The 27,890-nt window shown below is 46.3% G+C and overlaps 7 protein-coding genes across 7 annotated transcripts; 2 read left to right on the forward strand and 5 right to left on the reverse strand.

Moving 5' to 3' along the window:
- Nucleotides 1–5,162: 5,162 nt before the first annotated feature.
- On the reverse strand, nt 5,163–6,666 carry H6S33_004088 (uncharacterized protein; the record flags this gene model as incomplete). Its single annotated transcript, XM_044835456.1, has 10 exons — nt 5,163–5,194; nt 5,249–5,291; nt 5,404–5,441; nt 5,538–5,554; nt 6,060–6,116; nt 6,297–6,324; nt 6,373–6,398; nt 6,455–6,470; nt 6,529–6,565; nt 6,664–6,666. 10 exons carry the CDS (start codon nt 6,664–6,666, stop codon nt 5,163–5,165), a joined length of 297 nt encoding a protein of 98 aa, XP_044691622.1.
- A 915-nt stretch (nt 6,667–7,581) lies between these two features.
- On the reverse strand, nt 7,582–8,775 carry H6S33_004089 (uncharacterized protein; the record flags this gene model as incomplete). The annotated part of the gene is made up of 7 exons (XM_044835457.1): nt 7,582–7,671; nt 7,733–7,767; nt 7,824–7,858; nt 7,952–8,043; nt 8,131–8,184; nt 8,274–8,327; nt 8,758–8,775. The coding sequence occupies 7 exons, from the start codon at nt 8,773–8,775 to the stop codon at nt 7,582–7,584; spliced, it is 378 nt and encodes a 125-aa protein (XP_044691623.1).
- A 1,764-nt stretch (nt 8,776–10,539) lies between these two features.
- Nucleotides 10,540–15,325, forward strand: H6S33_004090 (uncharacterized protein; the record flags this gene model as incomplete). The annotated part of the gene is made up of 4 exons (XM_044835459.1): nt 10,540–12,227; nt 12,312–12,380; nt 12,455–13,580; nt 13,640–15,325. 4 exons carry the CDS (start codon nt 10,540–10,542, stop codon nt 15,323–15,325), a joined length of 4,569 nt encoding a protein of 1,522 aa, XP_044691624.1.
- A 1,388-nt stretch (nt 15,326–16,713) lies between these two features.
- On the reverse strand, nt 16,714–18,144 carry H6S33_004091 (uncharacterized protein; the record flags this gene model as incomplete). The annotated part of the gene is made up of 1 exon (XM_044835460.1): nt 16,714–18,144. One exon carries the CDS (start codon nt 18,142–18,144, stop codon nt 16,714–16,716), a length of 1,431 nt encoding a protein of 476 aa, XP_044691625.1.
- A 502-nt stretch (nt 18,145–18,646) lies between these two features.
- H6S33_004092 (uncharacterized protein) lies at nt 18,647–19,556 on the forward strand (the record flags this gene model as incomplete). Its single annotated transcript, XM_044835461.1, has 3 exons — nt 18,647–18,804; nt 18,873–19,242; nt 19,350–19,556. 3 exons carry the CDS (start codon nt 18,647–18,649, stop codon nt 19,554–19,556), a joined length of 735 nt encoding a protein of 244 aa, XP_044691626.1.
- Nucleotides 19,557–21,046: 1,490 nt separating this feature from the next.
- H6S33_004093 (uncharacterized protein) lies at nt 21,047–21,573 on the reverse strand (the record flags this gene model as incomplete). The annotated part of the gene is made up of 2 exons (XM_044835462.1): nt 21,047–21,470; nt 21,539–21,573. 2 exons carry the CDS (start codon nt 21,571–21,573, stop codon nt 21,047–21,049), a joined length of 459 nt encoding a protein of 152 aa, XP_044691627.1.
- A 3,648-nt stretch (nt 21,574–25,221) lies between these two features.
- H6S33_004094 (uncharacterized protein) lies at nt 25,222–26,413 on the reverse strand (the record flags this gene model as incomplete). The annotated part of the gene is made up of 7 exons (XM_044835463.1): nt 25,222–25,275; nt 25,329–25,599; nt 25,657–25,750; nt 25,827–25,943; nt 26,039–26,075; nt 26,134–26,187; nt 26,372–26,413. The coding sequence occupies 7 exons, from the start codon at nt 26,411–26,413 to the stop codon at nt 25,222–25,224; spliced, it is 669 nt and encodes a 222-aa protein (XP_044691628.1).
- Between the last annotated feature and the right edge of the window lie 1,477 nt (nt 26,414–27,890).

Genomic DNA, 27,890 nt, shown 5'->3' on the forward strand with positions numbered 1-27,890 from the left:
CTCTCATGTTCAAGGTATTACCAAACCCTGGACCCTGACATATGAATATCATTCCACTCTTGAAATCTCGAACCTCTGAAGTCGACCCCCCCCCCCCCCCCCTTCCCTTCTCTCTCCCTTTATTTCATAACCCTTGATCCCTGCCCGCTGTGCCCCGTGGATTTTCCATCAATTATATTCTACCGGAGAATTGGCTAGTGGAAAGAAGAAGGAGGAGCTCGACGGGGTTGTTCAATTGAATATCACAATTGAATTATTTACCCTCACCTATCTCAGAAAAAAGTCGGCATAGCGTACGTGAGACACAGATCTTTAAATTTTCTGTAGCCACGTGTTCCGCCGGCCCGTCCGGTAAGACTGTAAATCCCGATGATCTGCTCTTAAGCGCTTGGCTGAATATCTATCTTTTTTGCATGTCTTTGTTTATCGATCCCGGAGATATGAATCGTGCCTGATCTAGAACCGAGGAGAGTACTAGTGAGGAGCTCTTCATGCTGGCAGGTATTCCCCATTCGCCGGAGAGTGTGCATGTATACCAGATGGCTTCGGTCTTTAGTCATGATTGTTTACATTTCTTCGTCCCCAGCCAGATGTCACCGTCATTGATTGCATGGCGGCGTGCATGCCAGAAACATCAAAGACAGGATCTCAATATCAAATCGCTTCTTTGAATCATTTCAAGTTACCACAACTCATGTTGTGTCACACCCAAAGCCAAAAAATGACATCCGCTCCCCTCCACCTGCAGCTGTCCCATCCAGGCATGTATGATCTGTGTTAGGCCTTCGATCCATTGATGTTGATGGGCATTTATATTTAGGATTCTGAGGCCTTGAAACAAACAAGGGTCCTGATCCTTATCCTAATATGATCCGCAGCTCAGAGAGAGCTTGAGTACAGCTTTTTCGATCCACTTTCCATTCCTCTGCGCCGACGTGTGTATAGAGAGATTTAAGCCGTACCATGGTAACAGTCTGATACTCAATATCGAGTTGGGTAAAACTTCATTTACACAAATTAGAAATCATGTTTATCGGTATGACGGTAGATAGTTACTTGATTATTAAATATCTAAAAAGAGATAGTACCATATCAGAGTTTAGCCTATGGAATCGGAAGTGTAGGTGTTGTTGGGTGTGCGATTTCCTCCGTTATAAAAATTTGCAGTGTGACCTAAAATCCCATACTCATGTAGGTACACATTTGGCTGATCTGACAGCGCAACACCGCACATGTTGCGTTTCCCCAAGAAAACCGAGAAATTATCTGACCCAACAGAATGCCCATGCATTGCCCCCCGTGGCCATACCCATGTACGCATATGGCCTTTCTTAGGACCCTGAAATTACAATTTCCCATCCCAGAGACCTAAAGAGTAGTAAAAGGCGAGTCAAGGCTTGAGTACTACATGGTACAGTATCAACCTTCAACATCGGCTGGTGGATTACCAGCTTTATTCTGGTTCAGTCGTCTACATGCCGAGCCTTAAGGCTTAAAGAGTGGTTGTATTTGGAGATCTAAAACGCCACAATATAAGATTTCGTCCTTTTTTGATATGCTGCTTGGAATTGATTTCATGCGCATCTATTTTGGTTTCGGTGTTACTTGATACCAAGAGTTTGCAACAAAAGAAAAAAGAAAAAAGGGTGATATCTCCGCGGAGACGGCCCTGAAGAAATCCGAATAAAGCATTACGTGTACTTGTAAGGCCTGCCTTAGGACGGGATTGCTGTTTTTGAGATTTGGGGTGCATCTGTTGGGTTTGAAAGTTGATAGGGGTAGCTAGACGCATTAGTAACTAGAGATATGCCTACGGGAAATCTAGTTACTGTATCTGCTGAGTATCAGCTATCTCATCTCATTACTCTAATCTCACTGGTATGCGGCTAAGTCCGGCCGGCCTGGCAGAGTTGTAGCAGAGTTTCCTCTCAAAAATCACCTCTGATATTACAAATGCCAATGGCCGAGGCTAGCCGAACTGGCACTTAGATCTATATCATGGTTTCCATATAACTTACATTTGCAGAGTATTCGAGTACAGTCGCCCTCCGTTATAACGAACCTGCATATTTCAAAATTTCTCGTTCGATACAGCAGATTATTCGGTACAGCAGGTATAATTCCATCATTTTCTATGTGAAACTCAGATTCGGATCACCAAAACCCGTTCGTTATAGCAGATTTGTGGCTTTTTGGCATTCGGTATAGCGGAGGGCAACTGTACTCTACACCCTCGAAGCTAAACCATGTTTGAAACTTGGAGAATTTATATCCCTTGACCAACTGCGCCGCATGTCGTACAAAGATTTCGGGTTTCGGATCCCTTGCTTGCGGGGGAGCTAACCGTGCCGGTAGTTGTGGTTGACAGCCGGTCCAATTGTGATCCGCAAGACACAACGGTGGAATTCGGAAGAAGTGGAGGAAGAAAATATTTTGTGAGTTTGAAACAGCGAATAGCTACAAGCTACTACGAACCAGAATGAGCCGAATCATTACAAGACCGCAATATCGTGAGGGTATCTACACATATGTACTAGCTAGCAGGTAGCTAAATGTAGCTGGGTATTCATGCTTCCCAAAGCTGATAGTCAGTAGATGTGGAAAACGACGAACCCGCAAATGAATTCCACAAGACACTCATATTGGAAACAATCCTACCCATCCTTCTCGTTATCTCCAGCGTGAAGAACTTTTTCCTGCTAATCCATGAAGCATTTCAGAGTCACATGAAGCATATCCAACGTGACGGTCCAGGGATGTTCAGGGATGTCCATGTTCGCTTGCTTGCTTGTTAAAACCACGGGATGCTTTCCGTAGACCAAGCTACTACTAACCCATCAAAACAATCATACATAAGCGATAGGTACAACTCACCCTCATGAAAAGGTGTGCTTTTAATTCTGAGAGCCTGTAAATGGGCTGTCGGTATCCAATTGGGCAATATTGATCGACCTGGATCCCCTCAGGTACCAGTCTAGCCAGTCACGAGTAACAGATCGATTCTTTTTTTTTTTTTCATTCGTGATCTATACCAGGATAAGTTGTAGGAAAAATGTTCAACTAGGTTCTTCGGCGGAACCGAAGGCGGCTCATAGTGAACTAGGTTATTGCTTCAAGGGTCCTCCCTGGCCTCTTCTTTTCTAACATCTAGCTCCGCTTAGTTCTGAGAGAGATGTAGAAACCTTATGCAAACAGGACAATCCGGTGCATGTTGTTTGATCATCTAGCCAGGCACTTCCCAGCTCGCCGGCTGGACCGAACCAGAAAACGTTACTGTCAGCCAAGGGAGTTGCAGGTTTCTCTTGCGTGCTCGGGTCTGATCAAGCTTGGGCAATGTAGTGATCATTCCTGCTGGCTTGATTGCAAGGAACGTCCCTAACGTATAAACTTGATAAACTTAACTTATCTATGGTGTACATAGCACAGTGTGATAGAGATACTGTACATATTAGTCATCTACCATAGAACATAGCGTAGGGGATTAAGACAGACCCAAGGTTCTTTAACGGCCAGATCGATATCTCTCCAGATGTCACAACGGTATGTATCGAATGAAAGACATTGGCCCCCACTGCGATCAGTTTTATTTATAGAGAGTAGCTATAGGTATCCAAAATGATAGATACCGGTTACTTGAGCGGAATAGATCCGAAATCCAAAACATGTTGGCGCGGTCGTCCACAAAAGGTATCGCGACGAATAGGGATGAGGACCAATGGAAATTATTGGAAATCGAGGTTTTGGCAACTTGGTCGTTTCTTATCATGTGTAACCCCTGCTCGTGAAAAGGCGGGTTCCCCAGGACTGTATGTAAGATGTAAGAGTACATACATGTAGTTGATAGTCTACTGCGCGTGTAGGCGCAACACGGGATCAGCTATTGGGAAAAATCCCGTTTGGCCCGATCCCATAGATAGCTAACCTATATACACCCGAAATCCAACCGATCCGCGTTGAACTTGCGGGCCGCCCCGCGTTGACGATCGGCTTACTGAATGACTCGTTCAATCGGAATATTTACCCTTTGAGTGGGTGGTTGTGGTGAGTTCTGTAAGCCTTGATTCGCGACGTGATTTCGTAACTGTTATTCAAAGGACGAGCATGGTAGGAACCAAAGTTTTCGGACTTCGGAGAGGTTCCTGCACGTACTCGGTGCAGAAGCTTCCTGTCCAAACAACACTTCAAGGCATAAGCAAAATAAGCTCCATATATTTCTTTTGTCGATCACTCTATCCAGCTTAAAATCAACCTATCTGCGGATTCCAAGCTTATCCGAGTGAGACAACACGCGAAGTAAGGAAGGGTGCGTACATACATACTTGCCTCCTTCTCTCACCGAGCCCTGTCGATCACCAGAAGTCACTCGAATTGACACCTCTGTGTGGAGAGTTTGGTCGCGAATCACTCAACTGCCGACGACGCGAGATTTAAGTAGGGTATAAAATCACCATTATAGCTCGCCAGCGAGCGATCCTTACAGATGGGACATCTTCCTTCTCGATGGTATGGTACCCGGTTTGTTAACCGAAGAAGGAGGGACAAATAACTGCCGCTATGTGGGAAATGAGCTAGTTGACTGGTCTGCTGGCGGGAATCCGGGAACACGTGCGCGTTAGTACTCTAGAGTAGGTACATACAAGAGATCCAAGGTTCGGTCCCGCTTTTAGTAGGTCGGGTCGGTCCCTGGTGTTGTGGGGATGTGAAGTGACAATTAATCGGTGTTTTTAAGATCGAGAAGGTCCCGAATAAAACTACAAAGCTAGCTTGCGCCCCCCACCTCTTTAGTGGTATAAAACATTGAATCGAGATCTTTTTCTCTCCGTCTAGAGAGTGAATATTAATCAAGATGAGATTTTTCGTTTGATCTTGTATCAATCACACAACAGCACTCGGGCTAGACGTATTGTTGGGGCGATCGTGATCGGACCAGCCGGGCTCGCCCATTGAAATTATTGGTCCTTGGCACCGGGGACGTCAAAAAAAAAAAAAAAACGATCCTAGCCAGCCCTAACTAGAGTACCTACATACGTGATCATTTCTGATCGGTCATGCCAGAGCACCTCATTGAACTGACGTAAGACCCGAAGGGAGAAAGAAAAATAAATCCACCGACAAGGCAAAAGAGTATTTGATGTTTCCGAATTCAACGTCTCCGAGGATTTCTATTGGCGGACTTTCCGAAACTGGGTGAGTTCTGACAGGTGTCAGGGCCAGATAACCTGGGATATACGAATACATATGTATCTACCTTCCTCGTGAGAAAAAAAGGGAAATGAGATACCGCAAAAACTCTAGCTCCGTGAGATCAAAATTACTTCTATGGGAAACATCTGATGCAGATCGATGCCATCCAACCAATCACTCGAGAGATAATCCCTGGACGGCGCTAGCGAATTTCTCAACTTTTTGCGGTAGAGTCAGTCGTGGCCTGCTCCAGATCACTAACTCAGTCAATATTTGAGCTCGTGCATATGTGGAGTACCAGCTAGAGTAAGCTACATAACTTGTCATATGTGAAATCATACCAAATTACTTACATACTTCAAAAACCTCGCTTGCTTTCGGTGTCGATGATGGTGGCTTTCACTTTCCTTGGATCAAGGGAAATGTCAGAAGATCCTTGGTAACTACATCTCCTTGGCCCCTCGGATGCGGACGCCAAGCGATGTTACAATATGCATAACGGGTTTAGTATAACTTAGCTGAGGCATGTAGATTTATATTCAACCGGGTGCTACAGCATCCGACATTTCGTTCATGTAGGCATGAGTAACGGGGAAGGAAAGAAAAGAAAGAAAAGAAAGAAAAGAAAGAAAAGAAAGAAAAGAAAGAAAAGAAAGAAAAAGAAAGAAAGGAAAAAAAAAGAGAGAGAGATAGGTCGCCGTCTTAATTATGCCCCTCGGGAATGGATTGGGGTATACTACCGGTCCTCGTTACCGGTAGAGATGGTAGTATCAAGTGATGAGACGAGCGACAACCCCTCATCATAGGAAGAATATATTATGATGGATGGTTGGGTGATAAGTGTGTAGGCATGTCCTTAACCGTGTAAGACTGACAAATCATCTGGTATTTTTTGGGCATTGTAAGGCGGATGGGCGGGATTATGCTTGATACTACATGAATTATTAGTAAATAATTTGGTTATCATAGAAGATCGAAAGCGGATCTGTTGCCTTAGAAATATTGAAACATTACAAAAAGAGACAGGAAACATGTGGCTAAGGTCGCCCGTACAGCTGTATACCTGATTATGGGGATTTGCTTTTGAATTTCAAGTAAATATTTCTTCATACGCACGATGACGATCACCGGCCTTGATTTCTGCAGCATTATGTGCATAAAAGTACGTATGTAGAGTGCTCTACACACTCGAGGGTTCTCTACTGGTAGAGTATCTATGTAATCCCAGTTGGCTACATGGTTGCAAATAGCAGCTGTGTAGGTACTCTACATATGGTATGTACGACCTGAGTGAAAGAGCAAGAGTATTACTTACTCTACTCTACCTAGCTCCCATATGTGCACTTTGTGTCGGGGAACCTCTGGCAAGCAACCGTACATGCTAAATCAAAGGTTAGTGGAGTACAGTAGGGTAGATCTGAGAACAATTCAGCTTGTGCTTCCCGGGGTGACAGATCTAGAGCAAGGGTTACATGATACCATGGCTTACTTAGGTAGAATACTCGGAGAGGTTTCTTAGTCCCGAAGACAGATTTGTAGCATGTATGCACTCTAGGTACATACATATTGTTCCCTACCCTGACTCGATGCCTCCTCCTTTAATCAATCGAACATGCCCGTCCGTGCTTCCAGTGTACCTGAGCGCTGCGCCCACCACCGCTTACAACCGTCCCTAGATTTCGGCAGGATGGATCGCATTTATGGATATTACAATACACCCATCCTTCCATTCAGCCCAGTGGTTTGCATCAATTTGTTGATATTGGTAACGAGGTCATAAATGTGGTTGATGGAGCACCGTTGTGCGCCCGCCTGCTTTACCGCAGGTTCTGTTTATATGTGAAATCCTTTGCCTTATCGTTTGGAAGAAATAGAATCGCCATGTTGAAGAAATAGGGTTTCTGACAAAGTGCTTGTTCCTCGCTTTGGCATTGTAACACCCGCAATACCAACGATGAACCAAAAGCTCCGACCCTATTGAGCCAAATCTCATTTATCTTCCCTTTCCCCATCTACAATCCTCAGCCTCACGCGAAGTGGATTAACATTGTAGTACAGCCGCCTTGGGCTCGAGGCTAAATCATTATTGCGTCTCCAGCTGCCCGTTTGGGTCCAATTAGATGCGCATTGTTGTGGGGAAGCTTGTAAGGACACATTGTTTTGTAGGGATGTGAATATGTATTAATATAACCGCAGTCGGGTGCAGTCCCATAGAGTGCTCGTGCATGAGAGAAATCATGTGGGTTGGGGTTGTTATTGACGCACCAAGAATCGTTTTAGTAAGACCCATTGGAGGGGACTTCGGATTCAGAAAAAAAGACGGGGATTGTTTGAGGAGGTGTAAAAAGAGGGAAATGTGAGGTTTGCCATTTTCCTTTTTTGGACCTCTTATTGGAATCAAGTGCTCGCTTCGAGGTGTTTCCGAAAAAAAAATATGTTGTTTCGCCTTTCTGGAACTAGACAGCCCTGGAGACTGGTTGGAGGAAACTATCACCGCATGCGGTCAGAGATGATCGACCATGCAATCGCAACCACGTACAACCCCCACTTTGAATGTGTGCTGTTTAGTCCCACTCTGTCTCTCTCTCTTCATGTTAGTACAAGCTGCAAATCATCCTCAAATGCAATTAACGGTTTACCAAAATATCGAACAAATAGTGTGACTTGCAGAAAGCTAGAACGAGTTGGGTTCTGAACGCAAATTATGATTTTGCCAGCTTGGAGATCTTTTGTTAAGGGACACCTATCACCTTTCCCGTATACATACATATATATCCTGCTGACAGATTTATAGTATGGTAGCCAAGAGCGAAATACAAATAAAAGAGGTGTCATTTCGTGGTGCAAAAACAAGAGATTCTGTAGGCAAGAGAATTATTCATCAGTCCGGAGTATGCGACGGAAAAATAAAGTCCAGTCACAGTCGGGGGCTTGACGGCTACTTACACCGAGCGACGTCACACAAAGCGTGCTGTGAGGAGCAACTCTAAGCCTGGCCTGCTGCAACAGCGTTACCGCAACTCAGGATGGTGGGTTGGATACAGAAAAAACCCGTATTGAAACACAAGAAGCCAAGGGAAGCAGCATACCTGCTGGGCCACCGTGGAAACAGGTAAGATCCGACGAGTTGTTGGGGGGCGAATCTGAGATAAATGGCCCCAGTCCTATTTCCCTACATTGGGAAGCAAAAGGCTAACATGGCTGATTTCTACGGTATGAGAAGATAGGTGGACGTCAAATTCAGAGGTAGTATTGAAACCCAACCCCAGAGAAGAGAGAGAAAGAGAAAAATTGTCTAGGGGAGATGGATGCAAAGCTATTATGCCATATTGTGCCATACCCATACCGGACCAGAGTTGAGTGGTCGGTCAGTGGGTGTGGATGTGCACCGCCGAGAGGCTTGCAGAGACATCGTACTCCACCACCTAGTCTCTACCCTACCCGCAAAACACCCTGTAAGGTGTAGGGGAATGCAGGAAACGGGGGGTCGTTGAGTGTGAGTGACCATGCATTACATGGGGCTGGCAGTAATTGTCACGTCCCCCGTTTTCTGTTGCGCGAACGGGCCTTTACAATTCCGACCTCCTGCATCTTCAATATGTTGATTGATTGATTGAGTGTCTTCTTGCCAGTGTGTGCTTGAATATCAAGACTGAGAGAAGTTGTGAGGAAAACAACTAGTAGGGGAAAAAGCAAACGACGGCCTGAATGACTTGCGCCTATGTGCAACATTGCGACGACTCTAGCAGGCGAGTAAACTAATTGAACCTGACAGTAACAGAGCGCAAAAGGAAAACCTCCGTAACGTACTCGATCACAGAGCTTCTATTCCGCGAACGAAAAAAAAAAGAGGGAAAATTAAAATAAAATAATTGATAAAAAGAAGCGCAAGCAGACAGACGGTATTGTGCAGACAGTTGTTGGATATCGCGGGTCCTTCTGTTCATACACACCTGAACCACGGCTTCCTCCACTCACTTCCCCACCCTCTCTCCTAGTCCTAGTACTTTCCACTCCCACCCCCCTATACCTTTTTACGTTCCTTTTTTGTTACGGAGGAATTGAGAGAAAACTGCCAATTCGAACGCAAGGTGCAGTTTCTTGGGTCGTAAATAAGTGGACGAGCCACCCCCAAGGAGCTCCTTGGCTGGCCCTAGTTGGTTTACTGAATTATCGCGGGGCACGTTCGTTGTGTGCATCGCGAGTGAAAAGAAAGCTGCTGCTACCACTGCTGCTGCCCCCCCTCCACCCCAAGAAACAGGGTCGCAGGGTGGTGCCCACGATCTCTCACCAGTACCCCGTTCGCAAAGGTACCTATCGCATCTAAAATCGTATCAGGCCTGCTGCTCTCGCTCTTCTAGGCGCACCTGGCGCCGATCCAACAACTGGAAGGGAGCCCGCCCACTTTTACTGCTGATATCAAAGAGCCTCAACCATTTCTTCCCACCAACCTCACCATCTCCAACTATTGGGGCCCACCGGCCTGACGTCTGTCGCGACTAAGCATTCTAGTCTGACGACTCGCAACGGCAACATTAGTAGGCAGAGAAGGCCTTGTATTGGACTCGGATTTCTTGGGCTTGACGTGAGCTGTCATCTATCTAATGCTTTATATTCTTTCTGGAAGCTAACTACCTTTTTTCCACGCAGGAACCGGCGATCTCTCGCGGTAATAAGAAGTGAGCGAGAAAAGAAAAAAAAAATTAAGGAGTAGTCATCTGCTCTGGCACATCCTGAGCTTCATAATACTAGAAGCTTCATCGCCAAAAAGATACTAAACATTGTTTCTCAATCCGTGACGCAGCTTTCCATGAATTCCATCAGACACCTGTGAAAGATTCGGAGTGGTATAATACGGCCTCTGTATACGTCCGACTCCCGTCATCATTTTCGCCGTCGAATAACCAGCTTGATATATATCTGCCCTTACAGTCTCCCACAAATACCCCGCCCGTCAGCTCTTCGCTATAGCCCCGACAGTGCGCTTGTTCTCAATCATCTGTACCTCAAACAACTTACCCAAAGGTTTGCTATTCTCGATATCGAGTTATCGTGAGACATTTCAATATATTCCAAAGGTGGGAACCTCTCCCGACACACTACCGGGTTTTTATTGATTTGGTTCTCAGAGCTATAAGCCCAAGGTTATATATTTTCCTTTTGCGACCTTGCCAAAAGTTACTTTTCCCACGCGAATCTTTTTTTTCCCTTCCTCCTTCACCCCGCATCCACCCCCCTCCTACCCCCCTAGAACCTTACTTCACTGTCGACCATACCCGAGACAGCTCGCCAGACCATCATTTCATCCGATCTTCAAAACTGCCCCGAGGCTGTTGTGGAAGTGCACTCTTTTCGATGTCGGAGAATAGTAGCCACGACACACACCCCTATGCCCCCGCTGCCCAGAAGATTCCTCAAACCTCTCTTCCCAGCGGGAGTGGTGTTCATCCGATCCCTAATCCCCGGCATAACTCCATCTACAGCGCATCGAACGAGTCTCCTGGTAGTGATGTGGTCATGAACGGTATCAATGTTGGCGAACAAGGCCACCACTATCATTATCCAAGTGCTCCCGGTTCGACTCCCAGAACCGCTTACCCTAATGGCGCATCAAATAGTGCTACGTCTCATAATAAATGGCCGGGTTCATACTACCAGGTTAATCAATATATGAATCATCACAGTGATCCCGATCACACACGGCATATAACTTCTCCAATAGTCTCTCCCCATGGTGTCCAGTACCAGCAAGCAGCGCACACATGGGACCCAACGCGATCTCTTCAGCGATCACAACCCTCGCTGCAAGATCAAAACTACCCACAAAGCAGAACCCTATACAACAACGCATCCTATGGACGGCCGCCACATCACCCGGTTGAACCGACAGCCACTGCACCCTCACCTCCAAATCCATACCCCAGTTCCCCACGAACTCCCCAAGCAACAGGAACGAGCCAACTGCCACCTTCAAATGGTCTAGTAATAGCTCCAGGTCACAAGCAATCGCTCAACTCCATTGGCCCTGTTTCCTCTATGCCCTCTATCAACGGTAATATCCACCAGCAAGAACTGCAAGAGCAGAGACGAGAGTACCAACAAAATCCACATATTGATAACCACCAGCAACACCATCAAGGTTCTGACCGGGGTGCTTTTGTAGAGACATTACATGATCCCCCGGCAAGATATTCCCCATTACAGACTAACCGTCTGCTAAATACTGGGGGTGCCAGGCGGTCATCAGGGATGGATATGCGAGTTGATGCCGGAAGAGACCGAATAACTCCTCATCCGTTTGGTGCTACTGCGCCGACAAATTCGCAGTCCAACTACTACTACAACAGTTCTCCGTTGTCACCGGGTTCAAAAATCAGCACCTCACTGAACGAAGCTCTGCATTCTGGACGCTATCAGTATAACGGTACACAAAGTGGTGGATTCCGCTACGAAGGAAACAAAGGTGCCAATGAGAGAGCTAATTCCGAGGAACAGCATTCCTATCTTACAGGGTCAGAATCGCAGTTCACGGGACTACAGCGTCCAGGGTCGGTAGAGGTTCGGAAAACGTCCCCCCAGAAAGTCCCGAATGGACACCAGGAACATATCAAGAATCAGCGCCACGATGATACTGATGAAGAGGATGGAATAAAGAGGGAGTCAATTTCTAGGACTGCCAGTGCAAGCATCAGCCCAACTGCCACACGCAGCATGCTTCCAGGTGCTGGTGCTAGGAGAGATAGCATTGATTCCACTGTCAGTGCCGGTAGTGGAAAAGAGGGTAGCAAGAAGAGAGGTGGTCCGGTATTTACTGATCCTACTACTGGGAGGCAGTATTATGAGGAGGATATAGTACCGCCTGGTGTTGAGATCCCGACAGGGTGGCAACTGGGTGCTGGGAAAAAATGTCTGAATAAACTATTGCCATTGCTTAAAGACGGGTTACCGGTATTTCCGGAATGGGGTCTTACGTCAGCTGGAAAGGCGAGGCAACGACTGCCGAAAGCTTGTGCTAGCTGTCGCACCAAGAAGATTAAGTGTGTGTGAGTTTTACCGATCTCTTTTAACTTATTTCTAATCATTTCTGCCAGTATCATCGACTAACGTGTGGGATTCTTGAAACTCAGTGAGAGTGACCAAGATGATACCAAGTGTGCACATTGTCATAAAATGAGAATTGCCTGTAGCCAAGACGAGTGAGTGGTCTCAATTATATCCTTATATACACACCACCTTTCTCGCGATATCTAACCTTGATACACCGTTGAAGTGAAGAGAAGCCCGCTCGAAAAAATTCGAAGAAGATTTCCGACAAAAAGAAAAGAAAGGAAGGAACAACGGATCAGGAGTCGGCTGTTGGAGGATCTGCATCGCCGGGCGTTCTTCATTTAAATGGTGCACAAGGCAGCCTTGGGTTCCCAAAGAAACGGAAAGCCTCTGACGATGGTCAAAAATCTGGTGGTGGGTTTCTCAAACGAGGGAAATCATCAAGGGATAGTTCGTTTTCCATGGAGCCAATTGAGGAGAAGACAGCTGTTATGGATAATTCCCTGGACAGTACCAAATCAACACTACGGCATCACCAGCAGCCGCAAACGCAAACACTCGTACAGAGTCAGAAGAGATTGACTTTTGCAACGGAGTCTGCTGCTCCAATGAATGTGACCGACGAAGGTCGAACATCCAGGAACTACAATGCTAGGCTGTTGGCAGATCAATACCCACCAGGAAGCTATGGGATGGCAGGGATACAACCAGTACCAGGGGCTACTCCAAATTCCTTTACCTCTGCCTCCCCCACCACATCTGACCATCCAGCCATTTATGGGGTAAACAATTCATACTCATCAAGCTCACAGGCCCTGAGTACAACACCGACCATAATGGAAACTCCCACCTTATCTTATGTGCCACTCCCAATAGGTGAAGATCCAAGACATAGCAACTTCCCTGCTCCGAAGGTGGTCAGTCATCTCGTAGAGATGTATTTCAAATATGTGTATTCACAGACATATGCCTTTCTTCACAAGCAAACATTCATCAAGGAATTTGAGTCACAACCGGATGTTCTGGTAATCTCTCTATGCACGGTGGCAGCAAGATTTTCCCCAGAATGCTCCCACATGGAAGAAAGTCTTGCGTCCCAAGCTAGGCAACTCATTTTCAAGAATTACGACAACTATTGCTTGGAAGTAGTGCAAAGTATGATACATATGGGTCTTCATGATTTTGGAAGTAGCCAGGGAGACAAGGCATGGATGTTTTGTGGTATGGCAGTCAGAATGGGGACGGCTCTGAATCTCAACTTGGAGAATGGTCGGGCGAAAGTAGTGCTTCAATCTTCAATTGCCAGAGAATCTGCACGAAGGACCTTTTGGTCTTACTATTTAATGGATGTTAGTATTGCGAAAATCAACCGTCCGCAGACATTTGAGTGCTAACTTTCTTATCACAGAGATTCAATAGCTATGGCGTTGCACGGCCGTTTCTCACTCAAGATCATGATTGCCATGTTCAACTCCCTTGTAATCAGCCATCCTTCAGGGACGGAAAGATTGTTGTGACCGAGCATCTGCTTGGAGTGAACCCAGCCAAGCCAGATGTAGGCACCATACACATGGGAGCCATGGCGTTTTTGGTACGTGTGGTCGGTATCTGGGGGAATATCTTGAAACAGATACACCTATCTGGATTCGAAAAGAAAAAGGATAAAGATGCAGAGTTCCGGGCATTGATAGAGGATTTGGAGACTTGGAGGAAATCGCTCCCAAGCGGATTGGAGTATTCAAACGAGAATCTTGCTGGTCAGATCAAGGTGGGCACAGCTGGTGCTTTCGTCACCATGCATGTTATGTGGCACACAGCTATGGCATATGTTCACAGGTATGTAAGAATAATTACCAAGCAAGAGGAGACCGACGAAGAGGGCCACAGCATCCTGGACGAAAGCATCATCACAAGTATACGGAAGACATTTGTCCATGCAGATGCAGTACTCTTGATCATGTCTCATGTGAAGCAAAGGAGAAAGGAAGCGAAGGAGTTAGGGGAGACTGAAGTGATTGTCAATGCACCATTTCTAGGACAGGCTATATCTGATGCTTGCGACATATCAATAATCCGAGCGCTGGAATCGAAGGGGGACCCTAATAACGCACTGAAACAGAAGGAAAGAATATATGTCGGGTTGATGTGGTTGAAAGAGCTACGCGGATACTGGAAGCCTTTGGAAGGAATGTACAGGAAATTACGCAGGGCATATAACAAACACCTAGACAAGATCGTATCTCAAACACAGCCTAGCCTAATAAGCAACGTTATCCCATCGCCAGATTCTGGAAATGGCAGCGAGATGATAACGGATTACCCCATGTTTCAATTTCCAATCGATCCTGCTACTTACGACTTGCATCCAGACATGGGTATGCATCTCTCAGCGCCTGAGCCCTTGGAATCACAGCAATGGCTCTGCCTTCCCGAGAGTTACTACGAGGCGGCGTTTGCAGGCTCGAGTATGTCATTGTATGGGATCGCAGAAGCCGAAGGTGGATTCCCTCAGCTGTATATAGACCATCATGGGATGAGAGATGATATGGTGATGACAACTTCACTCGCGCCTGATTCAAATATGACCTATCAAGCTGCGATTTTGGATCCACCTTCAATGCCGCTCATGTCTCACCAATCGTTTGACCAGCTTAATGCACATCGACCCAGCGAGCCGGATCCCGAGGATAGCGATAACGACTACGAAGATGAAAAGGAGGAGGTTGATGATGGGGATGGGCAATCGATGACGTCTAGTAAAAAAAGGGAGAAAGCAAAATCGAGTATATCAACGCTCTACTTTCATCCAAACGCCGTCCTTGATGGCAAACTGGGTGATTCATCGGGCTCTGAAAGTTCTGGCCTTGCTAGTCGACGACAGAGCGAAGCTGCACCGAAGTCCGAGCACAATAGAATGGATGTGCTTAATCTCTTAATATCAGCAAGTGTCACGCAATACGTTAGAAGAGAGCTGGAGACGCATGATAAGTCGGATCTAGGGACTGGCCGGCAGGGAATTATGGTTCCAGATGATTGTATATTGAAGGGGGAGGTCAACACGGACAACAGCAAAGACAATGGCCACAATAATTGATGGTTTTTAGGCATCTTATAATTTCCTTGTTTTGAACTTTGACGCGAATTCTCTCATCTTCTCATATTTCTTTATACTCGGCATTTTTTATTTTTATTTTGCATTGGGATTTCTTCAATCGGCGACTTGGAGTGCTGCTTATTCACCTTGGATACTGCTTTTTTTGTTTTACCTCTTGGTTTTTGGGGCTGCAGACTTTTTTATTTATTGTTTCTCTTTATGGGTTTCGGTTCCCAGGTTTTCCTTTCTTTTTTTTGGGGTTATTTGAAACATATTTTCTGTGCTTTGATCCGGGGGGCGCAGGGGTTTTTCTTCTTTTGTTTATTTCGGATTCTGACGCGATTTTGTTGCACATCTGTCAATAGATGCCTGTTATCCCCCCACTATTTTTTCTTTCGAGTGCATAATCGAGCCCTCCGTGTCTGATTATGTCTGACTTGTTGGTTGGTGTTTTTAAAATCGGTTTTCCTTAGTTTTTTTTTGTATGGGAAATGGAAAATACGAAAAAAGCTGGATGTATCTAATGCTTTCTATTGCAGTTCATATCATTCTGTTTCTCTCTTTCTTTTTTTCTTTATACTTCACAAAGGTCCGGGGGTTAACAAGCAATGGGGCCGGAACAGCGCCCCCATAAAATTTAATCCTTAAATATATATCATGAGGTTACATGAGCGGGTCTGCAGGCATGGAGTGACGAGGTCTTATTGAACGGGTGTATACATATATGTATTTATTATCAAGGGGAGAGGTGCGGGGAATGAGAAATATCAAGTTAAGCAGCCGGTGCGGATCTGGTTGTGATCTTCGGATCTTGCTAGTTGTGATATCATGTACTCAGCTTTACCCACATGATGGCATCTGAAAAGTAGCCTGACATGAAAAGGTGTATGTATATTCGGACACTGTTATTAAAGAGGAGACACATGTCCGGATGAACTGGGGACACCTGCATGCTCTGTGATAGCCAGGGCTATAAAATAGCCATATCATGCTCTTGATTCTTTGTTTTATGGTTAAACATCCGCACTTAGAGGTTTTGAATCATTAATTATCACTCGGACACCCCTGAAACGAAATACCCTATCGATCGATCGATTCATTACATGTTAAATTAATTCGTTAGGTATACGTCGCCTACTTATTATGGTACTGCATCTATCCTCTGCTCCATCCCCGTAAAATTATGATTAAGAAATAAGAATAAAATAGAGTGGGAGGGAGTAAGAATAAAGAAAACTGACATCATTAGTTATTTCTGATGAAAACTCCAAATAGAAAAGTTGATAACGATAATTCCAATTTAAGCATGGATGAAAAACTTAAAGATTGTGAGTTTCGCTGGAGTCAAAGATAAAGAAATATGATGTGTTTATAGCTGGTTTATGTGGTTACTCTTTCTCCCAGATCCCTTTCACTGCCCATCCCAAATTTGGATCTTTCTTCATCTCGGCCCAGTCCTTCAAAAATTTGGCGACGTTCAGGATATCCTCCTCGAACCGGACTCCCCACACAGCGAACCAGCACAGTCTCCTGACCATTCTATAGCGAGGCCTGTATGCATACTCCAAAAACCGGGGAATTGAAGACTCTGCTTCAATCTCAAATAGCTTCTTGACCTCTGCAGACTCGGCACTTGCTGGAATCTCACAATCGTACTTCTCGTCGGCCATCTGCCAGCCTTCCTCAGCCCCGCAGCGCCACAGCCACGACGGGGCCCTATGTGCCATGATTCTAGGAACGGAAACTGTTTCGTCCCAGCCAAGGATTCCGCTGATGTTCCAGTCGCCATTCTTGCGTTCCACGAAGATTTTCTGCGGGGTCAGCCCAGGATGGTAGAGAATGTTTACGTTATCGCCCAAGCACACAAATCTCTCCATCTCCCTTGTGGTCTCGATCAGCTTGTCGATATAAGTCATCGCCAGCTCGGCTTCACCATCGGACTTTTCTCTGTACTGCCAGAAGAGCTTCCAAGTCTCGAGCTGTGTGAGGAGCATATCCCTAGTTGTCTGCTCCGGGTATGCTTGGATCTTGGCTCGCAGGTTTTCATCTGTAACGCCTGGTATATCGAAGCTATCGACCACGACCATACCCTTACTCTCCGCTGAAATAGCCGCAGGGATCAGTACGCCTGCGCGCTGGAACTGGATCTTGTCCATTTCGGTGAGGAGGTCGACGACGTCCCGGACGAACTTCTTGCGTTGTAGGAACGATATTTCAGGAAGGGCTTCGGCGAGTGATTTCCCGGGGATGCGTGTTTGGAGGATGTATGGGAGGGAGAGGGGGCAGTCGGAGTCATCTGCGCCGCCGTCGGGGTCATAGACGACGGTGATGGGGGTAGGAATGGTACCGAGCTTTTCTAGGTGATACATCATTGATACTGACCGGAGGAGGTTGGTTGTGGGGGTTTTTTCGTGGCGTGGCAGGCGAAGGATGTAGTGTTCTTTCTTCTCCTCCTTGACTTTCCTGATGACGATGGGCGTGGTGAGGGTGATGCCAATAATGCGGTAGCTGTCGCCGCCGGGCATGCGAGTGATCTCGATAGTGGTCTTGGCAGTAATCCTGATACTGGGGAGGTTGAGAGTGCCAATATGGAGGAGTAGCTCCATGATCTTCTTCTCGAAGGTCTTAAAGGTCTCATGGCCATAATCGATGGTCGAGGTCCTAGACATTATCGATGAACTCGACGAGGAAGACGACGCACCGGAAATGCGGGAGTTGATGCTTTGCACAGGCTTTGAGAGACGGATAGAAGGAATGACATCCTTCCAGGTCGACGTTGGTTTCAGCATTTTCTGTGAGGAATCCTGATGCTTCTGCATGATTGATGATTGATTGTAATTGGTGGAGCTGAAGGAAGGGAGTGGGGGAGAGGTCAACAGGATACATTCCCGCAACTGACTATAAGTACGAGTTCCTCATACCGCAAGCAAGAGCTATCCATACATACATACTATGGTCGAGAGCCCCCGAGAGAAGCCAGCCAAGACCGAAGGCACCGAGTGATCGCTTGTGCAACGGGGTAGGCCGGCATTCCGGCCGATGTCAACGGACTTGGCTCTCGTACACCTTTCCCCACGGGGAATCGAGCTCTCTTATTGGCACAAGCCGGGGGGGGGACGAAGAGCTGGGCAACATAAACACCTGCTCTGTTAAACTTTGTAATAGCTCGCTGCTAGGCGTTTCCCCACAATATAAATATCGCCCCCGAGGAGGACCCTCTGCAAATGTAAAGTAGATCAGATCTCCCTCGATCCAGCAGCTTAATTAATATATCCCCAGATCTATACAGTCCCCACAGAACCTTTTTTCTTCCCAAAAGAAATGGATACTGCAGAGAAAGATAAGATGCTCCGCGGCGAGCTCTATATCGCCCTCGATCCTCTGCTGTGCTCAGAACGAGAGCGCTGTGCTAAGGCGTGCAATGAGTTCAACACCAACACCACCGCCACGCCACTGGAGCGGGCAAATCTACTCAACAAGTCAGTCCCAGAATTTAATTTCCCACAAAACCACCCCCACTAACAGCACCCCACCCCCGCATATGTAGCATCCTCAAACTACCCCCCGTACCCCCTTCCACAGACCTCAGCACCCTCCCCACCGTCAACCCGCCTTTCATCGTCGACTATGGCTACAACGTCACCCTCGGCGAGGGCAGCTTCATAAACTTCAACTGCACTATCCTCGACACCTGTCCCGTGCGCATCGGCGCACGCACTCTCTTCGGCCCCGGCATCTCCATCTTCACCGCCTCGCACCCGCTCTCGGCCGCTGTCCGCAACGGGCTCAAGGGCCCCGAGGACGGCCGCCCCATCGTCATTGGCGATGACTGCTGGTTTGGCGGGAACGTGGTTGTGCTGCCGGGTGTGACTATCGGCGATTGTGTGGTGGTCGGCGCGGGCGCGGTGGTGACAAAGGTATGTTAATTCTATATACATTCTACTCTTTCTTCCCAATATCTATATATATGTGGTGGTGCCTTGCCCCCGGTGAGCGGGAGAGTGCTGATGGAGATATTATACAGAGTGTACCGAGTCACTGCGTGGTGGCCGGGAACCCGGCGAGGATCGTGAAGCGCCTGGAGGGGTTTGTAGAGCCTGCGGCGGCGGCGGTGGTGGAGGCGAAGGGGAAGGAGAAGGAGGGGGAGATGGAGAGGCTTGTTAAGAGACTCGATGCACTGGAGGGGGAGCTGTCGGGTGTTAAGGAGGAGCTGAAAAGGCTAAGTAAGTAGATATGTATTTTTTTTTTTTTTTTTTGCTTTCATTTTTAGTTATTAGTAGCTGTAGCTGTAGCTGTAGGTATGTAGTATGTAGCTAGACTATAAATTCACGATTGATACCAGAGCATATATATGTAGTCTCAATATTCGCCGTATCTACTAGTAGCCCAAACCAGTATCCAGATGCTAATCATTATTAACCACACCGATCATTGACCAACTCCAACCCCCCCACCTATGTACCTCAGTTATGATCAGCCCGACCGGTCGGGGCCGCGTCCGGGAAGAAATGTGCAGCACGCATAAGATCCTCCGCTTAGATGTATGTATGTAAGATACAAGTATGTACAGTCGTGTTAAGTAAGTCCTGGCAGTCAGCACCACACGAAATATTAAAATCCTTCCCACTCAACAACCATCAATTGGATTTGATTAAAACAAAATAATTAAGCCTTGTAGATGTCCAGAGTACAAGTATTCCTACCCACAGAATTATTGCTGGATTTCTGCTTTTGTGATACAGTGACTAGTGAATATTGCGATTTGAATACTTCCAGGAGAATAGCTACACATGCACTAGCCAGAGAATTTCTGCAATGAGATCAAGGGTATCCAGGGTCACAGACTCAAGATAGACATTTAGACTTTGGAGAATGCTCTTGTTGTTGTTGAGACTTTGTGGGTAGAGCATGTGGGCCCAAATCACCATTTACAGCCGAAACTTTTCATGGAAGCTACACATTTAGTATTCATTCCAAATTCTCAAGATTTTAGAATATAATGAATAGTATCCTAATTTTCCTGTACCCTTAATTTCAAGTCCTCTGGAACTATGGTTGTTGAGGGGAACTGTGTTATATGTGCCGCTATCGCGCTGTCATCTACTGACAAGACTTGTTTAACACGGCTGTAATAAAGCCTTATCTTGTACCACTGTACTAGTAGCCCTCGTAAGCAGTACAGTGCATGTACAACTCGGTAACCTCTATCTTCTATATCCTCTACCTACTTCGTGAGAAATAAATGGTCTTTAGAAAGTTAACGTCGGTATAAGTCAATTAGCAAGTTTGATTGAGTCCTGTTCTGCTTTAATCTATCATTGACCCTGCCTTAGCTAGCTAGCTAGCTAGCCACAATTAGTGAATTATCAATCAATAGCTAACTAGCCAGCTGCACATCACGTCACGTCACCCTCATAGTCAGTCGCGCAATGCGATAGCTATCGCAAACAGCTTTGTTATCTTCGGGAGCTTTGATATCCGCTCCGGTCCAGCGGGGTCCAGACTGAGGGGTTGGAGAGCTACAAATAAGGGCTGTTTCCCAGCTGAGCTCTATCACCTCTGTGTTGTTTGGTCTCACATCAGATGTACATTGGTCGCTCGATTCGATTCGATCCAGTTCAATTCAATTCAATGCGCTCTGCAACACGGTTATAACCCCAAAAAGAAAAAAACTTATTATTGAAAACTCCTTCCAGCTAACTATGTACTACAAGAAAACATTTACTGCGGGCAGCACAACTTGTACGCACTCATACCGGCGGTGATCAACAGACCGAGCTGTCCAATGTTGTAAAAGACACCCTGGTACCTTCCCTTTCCACCGTCACCCTGCTTGCTGTTCTTGTATCCGAGGGTGTAGAAGATCCTTCCTACCGACCAGATTCCGCCGAGGATGGCAGTGGCCATGGGGTACAATGGCGCGGAGGCAACCATGAGAGGGAAGACGACGGCGAGGTTCTCCATGTAGTTGGCGTGCGAGCGCTGGGCGCAGTTGAACTGGTACTTCTTGATGTCCTTCTCGGCCTCGTCGTGGGAGACGTAGGCGTTGGGGTATGGGACGCCGGCGGCCCTACGGGCAGAGCCGACGACAATAGCATGCCATTGACCGAGGAGACCGGTGAAGGCCATGGCAGCGAGGGCGTACCTGTGGGGGAGGGGGGAAGGTTAGCCGAATGCGGGGAAGATGTGGGGCACGTGAATTGCTTTGCTTACCCATGCTCAGGAGTGATAGTAAAGACGGTGGCCATTGTGAATTTGGTAGTGGGTTGAGGAGGTAAGGTGGTAGTGATTGGTAACTGGATTGATTGATGTGGAGGAATGGTGTGATGGGTTTGTCTGTCTGTCTAAATTCTAAATCTCAGAGACTTGAAGCTGAATTAAGTACTCTCCTCAACCCAGCTTATTAATGCACCAGGGAAACTATTTTCCCATCGGACAGCGGATCACCCCATATCCGAGAGGTGGGGAGTTCATTAGACCGATCGACTAGAGAAGACTTTCGAATCCTCTGGAGCGCGGAATTCCTAGTCTACGCACATTACACGGGCTTCCGTGGGGATTCCACCTTTGACGTCTAGGTGTTTCTTTCGGCCGGGAGCATGAGCCAACCAGGGTTGTTGCATGGGTTGTTACCAGATGAGACAACCGACGGTGGACGGTGCATCTTAGCACCGACTCGGAGGGATTCAATTTATCAGCACCAACATGAAGACACGGTATATATCTTCACGAGAGCCTCAATATTCAATACTGGTAAAAGCGTGGATCAAACCGTCTACGATTTACGGTAGGACGCAGGGATTAATTAATGAGGTTATCAAGCAGGCCCCAGAATATTTCGACCCCAAGAAATATAATCCTAAAGCTCATTGATATTGTGAAAGTCTCCAAGTCTCTTGGTTCCGTGTATCCCTCCGATAAGTCTCCTGGTTCCGTGTATCCCGCTCACCGGTCCCATCATGGGAACGACAATTGGAGAGAGAGAGGAGGGAATTCAGAGACTTCTCGGCCTTGATGATAATTGTTGATAGAAATGCAAATTCTAGTGTCATGCTGGGTTCAGATGGAGTGGTGATTTGAGTAGTATAACTAGTGGCTCGTAACCACACTGAATTGAATCAGTACTTTTGAGATATCCGATGCTTCTCTTGTTTTGTTTTATCCAAGTATAGCAATTACAAGACTCGATCATTCGATCGCTCTTAGCTGGTTTGCTTGCTCAATTACCGTTAATTCTCGAATAATCCACTATCCCCCGTATTTGTGTGTGGTAAGTCCGGACCAAGGCGAATTGGTGTATCAAAATTCACGGATTCGTGCAGATACACACTTTTTTTCACCCAGAATTAAGATTTAACGAAGCGGAGATAGTGGATTTCTCGAGAATTAACGGTATTATTGTAAGAGCTAGAAGCGAATATGCAAGGACCGTAAGATTTGCTTGGCAAAGCTTGTTCTAATTAATTAACGGAACGAATATTGCCGGATATAAAGCCAGACCCAACTCCCGCAAAAACGTTATCTCCACCCAGGGATTATCTCTCGAGTAATTAGTTAGGTAGCATCGATCTTCATCAGATATTTCCCATAGAAGTAACTTTAATCTCACGGAGCTAACGAATTATTCGAGTGTTTGCGGTATTCATGAGTGTTCGGACGTTGGAAGTGAAACTCGCCTCTCTGACATCATTTCTCTGCGGCTCACGCAATCAATATTAAAGCCTATCGGCTCCATCATGATCTTGAGCAGGACAACGATACAAATCAAAGAATAGACATTGAGAGTGCTGAAAAGGGCTTAAACGGCCCATTGAAAGTGATGGATGGTTAGTTTAAGGGGTCTATGGGCGATAAAAACCAGTTTACTTGAGATTTTTAAGCAGAGTTGTCCTTTTACTAAATTCTCCGGGCTGTGGTATATTTCAGTCTTCTAGTAGAAACTCTAATTTGCCCGCGAGTCTGGTGGTGGCATCAAAGTTTGATACTTTAATTCCAGACCATATATGTATGTAGGCCTGCGAACTACGTAGAGTTTAAAGTCGTTTTGTGCTAAGTATTATTCTATTATATATTAGAGATATCTTAAGTCTAGAAAACTGTTACCAGGCCAAGCACACGGAAGTTATTGTCCCTACAAGAGGTCATCTAGGCCATCGAGCTTCAGTTTTTGGCTGTTTGCGGGAGGTTCTGCCATCAAAACGCTTTAGCGTGCTCCCAACCTTCACAGACCTAACCCAGGTCCTTAACCCACATCCCTAACCCACATCCGTGTGAGAATCCATGTATGAACATACGCCAGCGCCAGTACGTTGTTCGCATCTGCGAAATTTTAATCCTTTCTGCGCCTCACTACCCCTTCACCAAACCTCTGGATCTCTATATTATTAAAGCCAGGAGGCAATAAGCCTGATCCCGCTGTGTTGAGGCTATATGGTGCAACAGAACAATCGAATATATTGAACAGTCCCCTAAACCTACGTACTATCTGGATATGATAGAGCTTGGGATATATTGGGCCTTTTACTTTAATTTGGAGTTCTGACAATAGATTATTCACTGGCCGGGAAGGCTAGTACAGCTCGCGACATAGAGTTTTTATTTAAGCTTCACGTCGAATATCAAGTCCTCTTTTCACCCTATCCCTAGCTAGCTCTCTTCCCGCTCCCTAAAAGTCACCCCTCCAATTGCAATTGTCCAACCCCATAGTACTATACTCCAATTAGTTCGATCTTTGAACTGTACTTCTAGTTACATACTATAAGACTGCCAAGGCAATATTCCTATATATTCTTAGGTGTTATGCAAAAAAGTTAAGGCTGTAAGGGCTGACTGTACGTATAATTTAGGCAGCAATCTGCTCACAGGGGATGTAATAGGTACAATAATACGTAGGATTATGGGATTGGTAGGGCGGACATACTGTACGAGCCAAACAAAATTTAAAGACAAGGATTTCTAGTCTAACTAAGTAGCTTAAGAATCTAGAATTGGGCAAATCAAGTGAATGTTTACTAAATACATGTAGTTTACGTATGCACCAACTAACCTTTAAATATTTTAATAGGTTCATTCAATGAGTACAAATAACATAAATAACATACAAAATTGCACTTCATTTGACACCCCTGAGTTAACCACTCGGTACCGCGGTGCGAACAGTCCATTCGATGTGTCAGGCCCCGAACCCAATAACATTACCACTCCCCTTTACACAACCCATGCAGTCGCGCCGAAGATCATACCCTGGCTCCCATCATCATCATCATCCCTCATCGGACCCACAAAACAACCTACCCAGGTACCGTTGAGGCCTAGTTACAGACCAAACTGTTGAGCCACCCAATCATTTCAATGTTTCTGTTGAGCTGAGTCGATCGGGACGGTGCCTCGATCATACATAAATGATTGTACAGCGGTAGGTAATAAGTGATGGAACGGGCTGAGACACAGTGATACCTGTTTTGGGTAATAGTATCTTAGGGCGTTTTATTACTTATTACCTATCGCTGTATTCTGCGAGTAAATCTTAGGCTGGTGTCTGGTGCCAGAAAACTCCCAGGGAATCATAAAGGTGCCTGCGGCACGTCCCTGGCAGTTTTCTTCTGGCACCAGAGAGTAGTAAAGCTAAGCGCTATATATAAACGATCACTGGCGCTCCCTCCCCTATAGGGGCTTCGCCCCCGTACCTCTTCTCATAATCATAGATAGAGAAAATAATGAAGAGCGTATTAATTGGTAAATACACTGCTTAACTATCGCTTAGTCATTAATTAATAAACCCCCGTCCCTTCGGTCCAAGCGAAAAAAAGCAACCTATCACAACGCCTTCCGGTACGCAATAACGCCTTCCTCTATGGAACCCACCGTATAGAAAGAACTCCCGAGGAAATGAAAATTCACTTGTTTTTGGCACTGTCGTCCTTCTCGTCATTTGAATTCTCCTTGCTTCCCTGCGGACAATGTATCAGTGATATGGTATCGAAGGGTTTCGGGCAAATCTTACCGTAGCGATAACCTGCGAGATATATATATAGATCTTCATTACTACGAATGGAAAACAATAGATAAAGTACTGTTGAAACTCATAGTGATTCTCGACGATCGATATGCTGAAACTTAACCGTGGCGATGACTGCTGCTTGTGTTTTCGTTGTTTGGTATGATGATGTGAGTTTGCTTGCTTGTGGTTTCGTTGTGATGATTGAAGTTGCTTGTATTGTTGACCCTCTCGCCCAAGCGATATGTAACGGATTACATCCCTTCGTTCGTTTTGACTAGAAACGCTATTAGGGGTGTTGAACTTACTCTAGCGACCTTTATCTCTAGCACACCTAACCCACACTCCGCGAACCTCTTTAGGCTCGAAGTCACAGTTTGTGACCTCTTTTTCAACCGTTCTTTCCACTCCTAGAGGATATCCTCTCCCTGTAGCAGTTAGTATTTTGGATATCAACTCAGCATTTTCTTGCGAAAACCGGGCACGAACGAAGGGATAAAGAACCTCTGCTGCCGAAAGAACTGGTATCCGATGAGCCGCATACGTGTGGACTCCACGTTGTTGGCCAGCTGTTGTGTACTATCTCTTCTTCGTCGAACGATACGAATACGAGATGATCAACTAGCAAACAGGAGCATATAGACAAGAAGAGACAAGAGCTAGCTAGAGAATGTCCGCGATGCGGACACTGTGTAACATAGTATCCCTAACGCTACGTTTCCTTTGGGCGCCTAGTTCGGCTAACCCACGCGTCTAAAAACGTATTACAAATGCTATGCCCAACAACGTTGCATAAGTAGACGGAGCATACTGATCCGAGCCTTCCTACACTGAATACCGTCGTTGTTTGTCTGCTGGCTGCGTGCTGTCTCGCATCGCGTCGTTTAGAACTCCTTCATGGTAGTTGTACTGGAAAGGAGCCTTTCTGTGAAATGGCGGGGGGAACACGCGCCTATGCCCACTGGTGAAATAGTTATATTTATCCACCGCCCAGTCACTAATGACTAATAGACCCTGTCCCTTCAGTCATCTAAAGTCGTGATTCAAACATCTGGCAGCACGCGTCCTGATTCGTCCCGCGCCGGTAACATAATCAGATTAGATAAGACAATGAGACACAATCGAAGGCGGGAGGCTGCACTGCAGAATGACACGGGTATGTGGAATGGCTTATGTGGTCTAGAATATTGCGGTGGACAGGTACGTTCTATCTCCCATGGACACGAGACTGGTATACGAAACATAATACTGTTATCGTGGGGGGTACGCTCAGTGACAGTCTTATTATTTTTGCAAGATTTTTCACTGGTTTTGGCCGGTTTATTGGGCCCCGTTTTGTTTCGAACTGATGTTCACGTCTCGTTTTTTATACTCTACAGAACCCTCAAATCTAGCCAACGGCGCGCAGTACGGAGTGTATATTTGTTTAGTATTCTCGTCGTTTTAGTCTCACATACTCGTGCGCTCCCGTTGAGAGAAACAGTATGTAAAGTACACATGTACCTACTCGACATATTCACAAGGCTACTAGAACTTGAGACATGAGCACAACCGGTGCTCTACTCTGTTCCACTGTAGACATGCCTAAACCCACTCAACGACAAGTGCCGACATATCACCGAAGGTCTAGGGAGAAGACATAACTACCCACCACGGGTACCATGGTAAGCCCTTGATAGCGCATGTCGAATATACCCCCATACATGCGTACATGGCACAAAACCATGAAACCTCCCAGTGCCGCCATGTGTAGAAATATTCGACTCTACCAGCACACACTCCACCACAGAGCCTCTCGATGCGTGGATCTAAGACGACATATGGCCCTGAACCCAATCTTAGACAACTCAACAGCCCACAGTCGCGGAGTAGAGTAAGACATGAGCCAACGTGATCCATGTATCCTCCCGTTTCTCCGGCTCCCCTTGACCGAACTTAATTAATAGTGCAAGTACTGCGGGTGTAACCTTTCGAGAAGGCTTGGTATATATGCGTTTCCTGGTCAAGCACTGCTGTTTAGTCCCGAGTGATGGCAGGACTGTTGGAAAGTCCAGCCCACGTGGAAGGTTTTCGGACATTGATTTGTAGGGTTAGAATATTGGGCGTTGGCTAGAGCTTTGCAGTTCGGAGGTTCGGTTCTGCGGATGATAGCTTTTGGTAGCTAATATAATTCGAACACATAACGTAAAATTGTCAGGCGTTTTGTTGAGGACGGTGGCTGTAGAAAGTGCTGTGCGAATAGCGCAAAGATTCTACCTACTAGTCCTCGTGGCGAAAAGAACGGCTGCTCAGGCACTCCTGTGCTTGTGTCTAGGTAGACACTACGGGGATGCGTAAGTACTCTGGAGATGGATGTGATTAGGTACTCCGCGCCCCTACCAACCGAATTAAACTGCATATCGATGATTGACTGCAACGCAGGTGCGAAGTTCGCCGACTGGGCCTCGCCAGAAGATAAAACCGCCCTCAAAAAACAGAAACCTCACGAGAAACCCGTGCGTAACTGCTTAATCTGACTAACGCCTTCATCCCCGCAAGACAGCCCATCCATCCATCACTTCCGGCTAT

The sequence above is a fragment of the Morchella sextelata genome (genome assembly GCF_020137385.1).
Source record: "Morchella sextelata strain SCLS chromosome Unknown scls_16, whole genome shotgun sequence".
NCBI lineage: Eukaryota > Fungi > Ascomycota > Pezizomycetes > Pezizales > Morchellaceae > Morchella > Morchella sextelata.